Source organism: Hemibagrus wyckioides, linkage group LG21, assembly GCF_019097595.1.
Source record: "Hemibagrus wyckioides isolate EC202008001 linkage group LG21, SWU_Hwy_1.0, whole genome shotgun sequence".
NCBI lineage: Eukaryota > Metazoa > Chordata > Actinopteri > Siluriformes > Bagridae > Hemibagrus > Hemibagrus wyckioides.
The window spans coordinates 1,767,770-1,777,545 of NC_080730.1; the positions used below are offsets into that span (position 1 = coordinate 1,767,770).

The following is a 9,776-nucleotide window of genomic DNA, read 5'->3' on the forward strand; positions in this document are numbered from 1 at the left end:
ATTTTACATTTTGGTTAAATTTTGATTGTGTTGCTGGTCTCTTTTGGGTTAAAACTTGAGGAATAAAAAGCCTTCTAACTTCATTTTCTGCATTTTGTAAAGTGTTTCTTCTATTTTCCAAAGCCTCATCAATTTTATTCAAAATGTCAGCACTACTTAATATTGTTTCTACTATGCGCCTTGCCAAGGCTGGTTTGCACTTGCGCTTCCTAGCAGAGAATTGTGGGTAAAATGTAAATTGATGGTGGGTGGGGTCTATTTCCATCAGAGTCACGCAGCACTTCCCAGTGGGTCACGCAGGTTTGTGGTTCGAGCAGCGCTGCTCAAGTTGGTCCATGCTGCTCGACTAAAACTGGTCCGTGCCGCACTATCCACTGGGCTGCGCAAGTAAACCAGCTCCAGAGTGTCGCGCTGCTCTGTCCATTGGGCCACGCAGATATTTGGTATTTACGTATCAAAGATGACAGACATTTTATTTTTTTAAATTCCCTGTGCTGCTATCAGTGGAGCATCTGCCGTACACGCCGTTACCATGGAAACAATAATGTATTACACCGATCGCCACCTCAACATTGGAAAACAAAGGCTTTTAATTTTTGCTTTCTGGGAAAATAATTCATAATAATGAATACAAAATCAACATCACGTGTTGACCAAGAAGCTTTGTATAAAATCCTGGTGACGCTAAAACCTACATCAAATTCATCACCAAATATAAAGATATTTGCATAGCAATTAACGTCAAACCATAAACACACACACACACACACTGATGAAAGTATAGAAAATGCCCTCTAATGTTCCTCCAACATAGAAAAAGTTCTGCTGCATGACGTCAGGAACGCAGTGTTTTCTTCCCGGTTCTCAGTAGAACACTGTTAGAAAAGTCCCTTTTAATCAGAATAATGTCATTCTGTAAAAGTTCACTGAAAAGTCTCTAGCTGTGGATTTTCTGTTTCTGTTTTGTCCCCACGAGTGTTTCATTCACTCAGAACGGAAGTGTGTCCATGAAGATTTTCTCCACGATGGGTGGAGGAGGAACCAGGTCCTCCAGCTTCAGGTAGAAGATCCTCTGCAGACCCTGTGTGCACAAAGTCCTCAGCTCTGGCAGTTTGCTCAGCAACCGACACAGACGCGGCTGAGATCTACTCGGGTCCAAGCTGCTGCTGCTGCTGCTGATGTGGGTTCTCAGGCAGGAGATCAAACGGTTTTGAAGTTCTTCAACGCGTTTGGGTTCCTTTAGACCATGACGATCTGAAGAGAACACGAGAGAGCAAAGTGTTAGAACTCAGAATGTTCATCAAAGGCTAAAACCGAATGGTTAAAAAATAAACTTTTAATAATTCTAGCTTAAACAGATTCTGACTGGAACCCACTCGGATAAGGAAACCTCATGTTTGGGTTGAAGATGGAAGTGTTTCTAACAGTTCTTGCCTTCTAACGCTTTAATCTGGATGCTGCTTAGAATCTATAAGAGCACTCTCGATGGCCAGAGAGATACCAGAGAGAAGATCTTTTTCTTTCTATAAGTGTACACTATGGTTGGTTCAAGATTTCTGGAACAGCGTCTAAAAATAGAAATCCTTTGTCCAGGGTGCTGGACAGAACCTGTATCTGTTCCACTGATGGGCAAACTGAACCTTTTTGAAGGCCAGGTAGAGCCTTTAAGAGTGTATTTTTTGGGCTGGTTCTTGAATGTTTTTTATTTTGTTGGAGATTTCTTCAAGCTTAATGGTTCCTCTGATGGGAACAGCAAGGAACCCCTTAAATGGGCTGTTTTAAAGACATTCAGAAAGCTAGGAACTGATTATCCAAGGAACTCATGAGGATGTTCGAGTGTAGTTTGGACCACATGTTTGATCAGAGAGCTTTGTGTTTATTTTTAATAAAGTTTTTCTCACCTGTGATGATGACGAGTGCTGCTAAGCAAGAGAACGATGTTATGTCCAAGCTCAGACGATGGAGACTCTGGGAGAAGTCCATGATTGAATCAATCCAGTCTCCAAACCCTCGAACACACTGTGAGCGGTGCAGCACTACACCATTACAGAATATCAGTTTGTGTTCCTCAGGATTTGATCTGAAAGAACACAACGAGACGAGAAGGTCATCTCCAGTCCAGATCTCTGCTCAAAAAAAAAAAACCTCTTCAGGGAGCCCCAGTGGAGATACCTACCTGTATGCTAGTCTCAGTATGAAGAGCTCGACGAAGGCAGCCTCCAGCAGGAGCTCCTGGTCTTCACGACAGAAGGTGCGGAAACCAGGAATAGCCTCAGCCCATTTCCGGATGACCTCCATGGTCTCAGTGAGGAGATCATAAAACTGCTTGATGTCATTGGCGTCCACCTTTTCAGACAGGTTCTTCACATCTTCCTGGTACTGAATATTGCAAAGAAAAAAAATGTTAGTAAACTAATAGTGCAACCTTTGCTTTAGAGTCTGGACGAGTCTTAACGTTCTCAGAGAATGAGATATCCCGTGTCCTTACCCTGGAGTAATCCATTTTTGCCAGAGCAGGACTGGAATCGATGTGAGCCCTTACAAGTGAGGCGGTGATATTCACAGGAGTCACGTTGTCCGGAAGGTTCTTGGGCTTTGATGGAAGACGCCCTCTTCGACCTTTAAGACTGTCTGTTCTCACCACTAACAAACATGGAAGAGACAGAAAATGATCACAATTTTAAAACATTTTAGGAGTAAAGCATGGCTGTTTCTAGCATTCTAAAAGAACTATGTTTCTGAAGACTCCTTTATGGTGCCAGAGTGTACATTATGTTTGGTTCTAGTTTTCCAAACAAGCTCTATTCTAAAGCAGAACATCTGTCCCATGTTCTTCAGAGACTCTTTAAACATTTAGGTAAGAAAATCAGCAAAGGCTAGAACCATTTAATGTCCAGTCAGACTTTTTATCTTATAATGTACCCTGTGGTTGTTTCTAGCTCTCTAAACAGGCTCTATTTCATGCTTTAAAGGAAACCTTATCTTCTGGGTTCTGCATAGAACATACATGGTTTCTCCTGATGGGGAACTTTCTAAAGGGGTTCTGTTTGGATTATTTTCTGAAAGGTGATCTTGCATGCTTAACCCATATTTACCTTCTTTGACCATTCCTACTGCAAGACATTTCTGAAATCGGCAAAACTGGCAGCGGTTCCTCCGTCGCTTGTCGACTGGACAGTCCTTATTAGCAAGGCAGACATATTTTGCATTCTTCTGAACAGTGCGCTGTAAAAGAACCCAGAAGGTACATATTATAGGAGCAGATAAAACTTACAGGGCAAACAGAACTAAGAGAGCAGGCAGGAGTATTTAAAGACAATTTTTAATTGCATCCACTTGGCTTCTCTATTCACTCATCCTACTCCTAACCCCTCCCCCCTTTTTACACACTGCTATTGGTTAGAACAGTATCTGGACAATTCAGTGATAAACTCACCTTGAAGAACCCTTTGCACCCTTCACAGGTGCGAACCCCGTAGTGCTGACAGGAAGCATTGTCCCCACATACTGCACAGTGTCCTTCATTGGGACTTCGTGGTTTTGTGGAAGGATGAGCCTCGACCCTTTCGACCTTTAGTACCGGACTGTCCAAGCATCCGTGGTCAAGCTCCAGGGATGGGAACTGTAATGGAGATGGTTGGTGAAGTTGACCAAATGCATCCTCGTCACCGAGCTGCAGCTGGAGATCCCGCATCGGGGATTGCTGCTCGACTGGAGAGTTAAACGTGAAGAAGGAAGGCTGCTGATGTAGAGCTGAGACCTCGGATGGCCAGGACATGGAAGGAAATGGACTGAAGGCACTTTCCCAGTTTGAACCAGGATGGTTTTGGAAGCCTGGAGTGGAAGGTGAGGAAGTGGCAGAAAGCGGGCTTCCGTAATAGTCAGATCCACATGAGGACAAGCTTTCATCCAGACAACTGAAGGCGAAGGTTCCCGGGTAGCAGCCGTACACCTGGATGTCGTCCAGCGTGAAAGGAGACTGAACACCACGTGGGCTTGAACCGTCAACCAACGTGTTGGAGATGTCGCCGGGTGCATTCACGTTCATGGCGGGTGAGACTGATGCGGTGAACTGGCAAGAGAAGGTGTCCATTTCACCAGGATGACCCACTAGAGTGTTGATGCTGGGCAGTGATGGAGGAGAAAGCTGCTCCCTCTGGATGCTGAGCTCCATACTCTGCTTGGTGGAGAGACCTGAGTTTAGAAAATCTGGGCTGAAGTAGTTGCTTTCATAAGGCAGGTTTCCATACTGGGTCTCAATGCAAGGCATCGTTACGGCTGCAAATAGAGAGAGATTGTTAGGATCGACTGTCGTAATAATAAACCTATGCAAACATTTGCTTACACGATCTGTCAGCACTTCTCCATTTCACAGGTGCACGAGACCATAACTCATATGCGAGAGCCACTTCAAAGGTGTCTTAGCACCTCTAAGTGGCAGAGATCCCAAAAAAATCCCTGACTCCCGAGCTAGCGCTGTTGCCAAACCTCACCTAAACTTCAGAGGAGCTTCAGAGAAGCCGAGTTCGGCGTAAACGATCTTCTTGCTGAAAGAAGCTTCATTACCAAGCTGTTAATGTACACTCTTCAGGTCGTGTACGAATCGCGACATTTGGGAGTATGTGAGAATTGGGTTTCAGATAAAGACAGCAAGCGAGTCAACACCGAGAAGGTGTGAAGGCCAGCGCAGGCGGCTGGAGCTCGGGTAAACGTCCACTGGGATATCTCAGTTCTGTTTCTCTCAGTGTTTAACACTTTAGAAATGAATAGAAGACTAAAAAGCTTCTTATTCTAGCTGTAAGTAAGCATCAAGCAGAATGAAAATATTCTTGAAGATCTTAGGGTAACATAATTTATACTGTTATAATAAAAAATAATATAATAACAATATAATACCACTACTCCATGTAGAGATAAAAATAGGAAATAGCATATGTGATATTTTATTGTGATGCAATAACAGAGATAACAACATTAGATAGAACAAAACTATTTTCTCATGGTTTCACTTTTTCTTCCTGGACCTTAAATATTGACTTTTGGTAAAAAAGCTAACATTGAATTAAAAGGTTTTTGATGGAATGTAAGTGCTGCACACATTTATTTGTATAATTTGGCACAAGTCTGCTATCACAAGGACCTGCCAAGTTACAGTTTATCTAATTAATATCTACAATAAACTGAGGTTCTTCCATCTCATCTGTTCGCTATTTTAGGCCGCCAGTGTAGACGTCCTTGACCTCTGAAATTCAGTGAGCTTCCTGACCTCTAAGGAGTCACTCGGATTGCATGGCTGTGAACTCGCCTATGGAACACACGCCTGGTCTGATACTTAAACACATAATAAAATGTGCACCAGAGAGCTAGGCCATGAACCCCCCCCCGCAACCCCAACCCCCCCGTGCTGCCATCTTTAGGGTCATTGATCATCATCGTAAATCTCCTGGGGCAGAAGGGGTATGGGGGGGGGTGTATCTGAGAGGCTATGAAATGAATCACTAAGTGAGTTACGGTGTTCATTCACACAGGATTTTATATCAGCCTGTAAAGTTTGATCATCTTACACATATGTAAATATTTGTTTAAGTGAAAGTCAGAACTGCACTGCAAGTCTGCACTGAATGGGTCTGATGCTGAGAAAGCAAGCGTTAAAGAAAGAAAGCTCCTTAAATTACTTCTGAAATGTGTTTACTTTAAAAACTGCTAGAAAATAATGCACAAAGAAAATGCACAGCTCTGTAATAATAATGATGTTAGGAAATAAAGCTGTAGATTCATATCTGGCTCGTCTCATACAGGATCTGCAGCTCCAAGTGTTTTGTATGAATATAAAATAAAAAAATTAAAGATCACATTTAGATGGATTGTTTCAGCCTCAGTTTAAATATAGAGTTTATTTACTTGTTATTTATTTTTACTACATCATCTCTGTATATATGACTGTATACTGCACACGACTATTTACTGTATAAAATATCATTCTGGAGGAAAAAATCCAAGAATTAAATTATTTGAAGAACTTTTTAAAGACATTTTCCTTAGGAATTAACAATAAATAAATAAATAAACAAACAGAAATATTTTTTTTTTAAAAAAGAAAAGAAACCTCGAGAAAGGTAAAACTAAGACACGCCCACTCCAGCATGCATAACTACGAGTCTTAAAAATATCACAGTGGCTAATAATATAAAATAATAATAATAATAATAAGATCAGACCTACCTTTCTAAGTCTATGCGTGCAGTTTGGTGTAGAAATCTGAAAGAGTTTAATTCCACACAGAAGAGGAGCAGCGCGCGCGCAACAGGTCCGCTTTCATCTCCAGAAACTCTGCGCTTCTTCACCACACCTGACCAATATAGTTTGCCGTGACGTCGCCCCGGGGGCGTGGCATTACCATATTAGGAATGTAATCTCGGAGGGGTTTCCGGATAAAGAACCAATCCGGTGCGGTGCGCCGTGCGTGTGCCCACGCGCCCTTTGACGCACTCGCGCTACCGGGATTCCATTGACGCAATACAGAGAGCGGAACCGCGCGCGCGCGAGCCCTAAAAATAGCCGCGCGAGCCGCCGCTTTTCACTGGCTGTAAAAACAACAAAAGCGGAGTGACGCCATCACGCAAAGACGGGCCGGAAATAGAGGGCTTGGACTGTTTTAATCACATCCACGATTTACATTTATATTTATAGCAGCACTGTTTACTTCATATTCATCTTCCCTCCTGTAAAAAAGTTTATTCTTTTTAAAGCTTCAAACGAGTTGAAGGCGTTATATCCGGTCTTAACAATATTAATGATAATATTAGTAATATTTATAGTAATATATAGTAATATTTCTCTAGCACAAAACTTTATAAATATATGGTTTTTAAATCCCACCCCATCACCCGAAATGTTTTTCCTCCTCTGTGTCAGAGACCTGAAGATGTTTGAGGTGAAACACAAACCTGAGTTTCCATGTACACATGAAGTTTGTTTTATTTAGTGTGAGTTTAAGATGTAGATGTTGAGTCAGTGTGATCTGGTGGAGACTCAAACACTCGCTGCTTATAGTTTTAAACTACAGGACAGAAGGTCATGAGTTCAAATCCCAACACCGTGGATCTGCCACGTTTACGGCCTGTGCTGAACCTCTGACTGTTCGTCTGTGTCCTGGAGGAAAATGTCTCCAGTCCTGATCATCTCCAGCCCTGAACTGTCTCCTGTCCTGAGCTGCCTCTAGTCCTGACCATCTCCTGTCCTGAACCGTCTCCTGTCTCCAGTCCTGAACCGTCTCTAGTCCTGACCGTCTCCTGTCCTGAACCGTCTCCTGTCTCCAGTCCTGAACCGTCTCTAGTCCTGACCGTCTCCTGTCCTGAACTGTCTCCTGTCTCCAGTCCTGAACCGTCTCTAGTCCTGACTGTCTCCTGTCCTGAACTGTCTCCTGTCTCCTATCCTGATCTGTCTCCTGTCTCCAGCCTTAAACTGTCTCTAGTCCTGACCATCTGCTCTCCTGAACTGTCTCTAGTCCTGACCATCTGCTCTCCTGAACTGTCTCTAGTCCTGACCATCTGCTCTCCTGAACTGTCTCTAGTCCTGACCATCTGCTCTCCTGAACTGTCTCTAGTCCTGACCATCTCTTGTCCTGATCCGTCCCCTTTCCTGAACCGTCTCCAGTGCTGAACTGTCTGCACAAGTTTGCACAAATGTACTTTATGTGAAACTGTGTTTTTGCCTTTTTTCCATGGTTCTGTGTTATTTTATGTTTCTGTATCAGAAATGTAAAACTCTTTGAGGAAACAAGGAACTACACAATGAACCTTATGACAGATGGATATAAACTAGGCCTGTACACACTGAGGGTTTTTTAAATATATATATTTATCATTTTTGGTATTAACATAAATAAATAAAAAGCCATCCACTAGTGCTGGCCAAATAATGAATGTAGATTATATAAAGAGCAAAAATAATGACTAACAGTAACAGTCATAAAATCATGGAAATGGAAAATGTTCTCATTTTAACTTCCTGTTTTGCTAAAATTAAGTATCTAAAGAACTGGAGCATGATCTGCCAATAATCATTTCCAGCATGAATGAGTAAAATTATGATGGGATTCAGAACTGATTTATAATTTATAATTTAAAAAGATCTTTATTCATGATTATTATTCAAGATAATTCTCCTCACACCGTTGAGCTGCTGAGCTCTGGACTGTGACTGGTCAGAACGTGTTGATTAGTTTTCTATAACAGCAGCTCTGTCCTAATTTAGAGTAAAGTCACAGCAGGAACGATCTGACTTTAGAGACGTAACCATAAGCGGATAAAAAGTATGACGTGTCGGTGGTTGGAAAAATGCTGTGGTTTAAGAGGAATAAAACACTTTGTGACCTGCTGCTATAGGAAAATAATCAGCGTCAGGGAGGTAAGAGTAACTCTGCACAGACATGTGATCATATGAGTCACCCGGAGATATTTTGGGTATTTGTTTCTTCAGGAATGATGTTTTCATTCAGGATAGATAGCGAGCAAGCAAGAGAGAGAGAGAGAGAGAAAGAGAGAGAGAAAAAGAGAGCTCGTGATTTGCAGCCAACACCTCACAGCCGTCATCTGTTCTCGCCAGCATTTCGGAGTTCTCCTCGAGGCAGATATAGCCAGATCCTGTATCCTTGAACTAATTACCCCTATCAATTCTTCACAGGGCATCTCCACACTGGGAAATGGAGGGGTAGCGGGGGGCAGGAGGAGGTGAGGGGTGGTGGGTTGGTGTTTTATTTTTAAAGCACAGTGAGAAAACCCAGGAGAGATTCCATGTAATCACACTTTACATACACACATACACTCGTTTCCTTGGTGGCGCACGGCTTTAAGGTGGTCTCTCTAAACAGAGTTGGTCAGCTGCTCGCTCTCTGAGCGGCCATTACGCTGACGAGGTCCAGGGATCCGGAGACGAGGCGTTCTCCCCACGCAGACTCACCAGCACAGGAGAACCGCACTGGTATTGTTTGCATTGAGCTGTCAGCACTTTCCTAAGTGAACAGGCCAAAGTGTGTGTGTGGGGCACAGCAGCTGTCTTGTCCTCAGAGAGCTGCAAGGTTGTGTATACATGCTTCAGATGACCACAGAGTCAATCAAACGTTCGGTATTTTTAATCTCTTACTGAATTTCCTGCACTGTAAAGACACTTTTATTTCTTTTTTTATTTCTTTTTATCAGCCTGACACTGTGATCTGCTTATTTCTGTAACACACACACACACACAATAAAATCAACGAAACTATGACTGAAGTAAGAAAGCTGAATTTTACATTATATAAAAGTATGAAATGCATTATATTGCAGTGATCTGCTCCGAGGTGTATTTAAAGTCCTGTGCATAAATATTTACCCCCCCCTTGAAGCTTTCCACATTATGTGGAGTTACATCCTGGAACTGGAACAGAATTAATTTGGGATTTTATGTTATAAATCTGCAGTAAATATCTCATCAGTATGGGTTCTAATTTATTTTTTAGAAATATAAAATGTAAAAGTTGTAATTGAATAAATATTCACACCCCACCGAGGCCAAGAGGCGTGTTTTCTCTGAATCAGGTGAACATCTAAGGATGTGTATTGATGAGGATTTATTTCATTAAATGTTAGCTGAAAAATATCAGCGAGGATCAAGGGGAAGGTGTACAAGACAGTGATGAGACCGGCCATGCTGTATGGTTTAGAGGCAGTGTCACTGAGGAAGAGACAGGAGTCAGAGCTGGAGGTAGCAGAGCTGAAGATGTTGAGGTTCTCTTT

General features: G+C 42.4%; 1 protein-coding gene across 1 annotated transcript; it reads right to left on the bottom strand.

The window, feature by feature from the left end:
* Nucleotides 1-568: 568 nt before the first annotated feature.
* LOC131342879 (nuclear receptor subfamily 4 group A member 1-like) lies at nt 569-6,363 on the bottom strand. The gene is made up of 7 exons (XM_058374139.1): nt 6,223-6,363; nt 3,437-4,278; nt 3,096-3,225; nt 2,489-2,643; nt 2,177-2,379; nt 1,902-2,080; nt 569-1,254 (listed from the first exon to the last, which is right to left on the bottom strand). The coding sequence occupies exons 2-7, from the start codon at nt 4,268-4,270 to the stop codon at nt 989-991; spliced, it is 1,767 nt and encodes a 588-aa protein (XP_058230122.1). The 5' UTR covers nt 4,271-4,278; nt 6,223-6,363; the 3' UTR covers nt 569-988.
* Nucleotides 6,364-9,776: the final 3,413 nt, after the last annotated feature.

Coding starts and splice junctions, on each gene's coding strand:
- LOC131342879 (XM_058374139.1), bottom strand. CDS start 4,270: ATGCCTTGCATTGAGACCCAGTATGGAAACCTGCCTTATGAAAGCAAC. Junction 3,226..3,436: donor GGTGCAAAGGGTTCTTCAAG/GTGAGTTTATCA, acceptor GTTCTTTTACAG/CGCACTGTTCAGAAGAATGC. Junction 2,380..2,488: donor CAAAAATGGATTACTCCAGG/GTAAGGACACGG, acceptor TGCAATATTCAG/TACCAGGAAGATGTGAAGAA.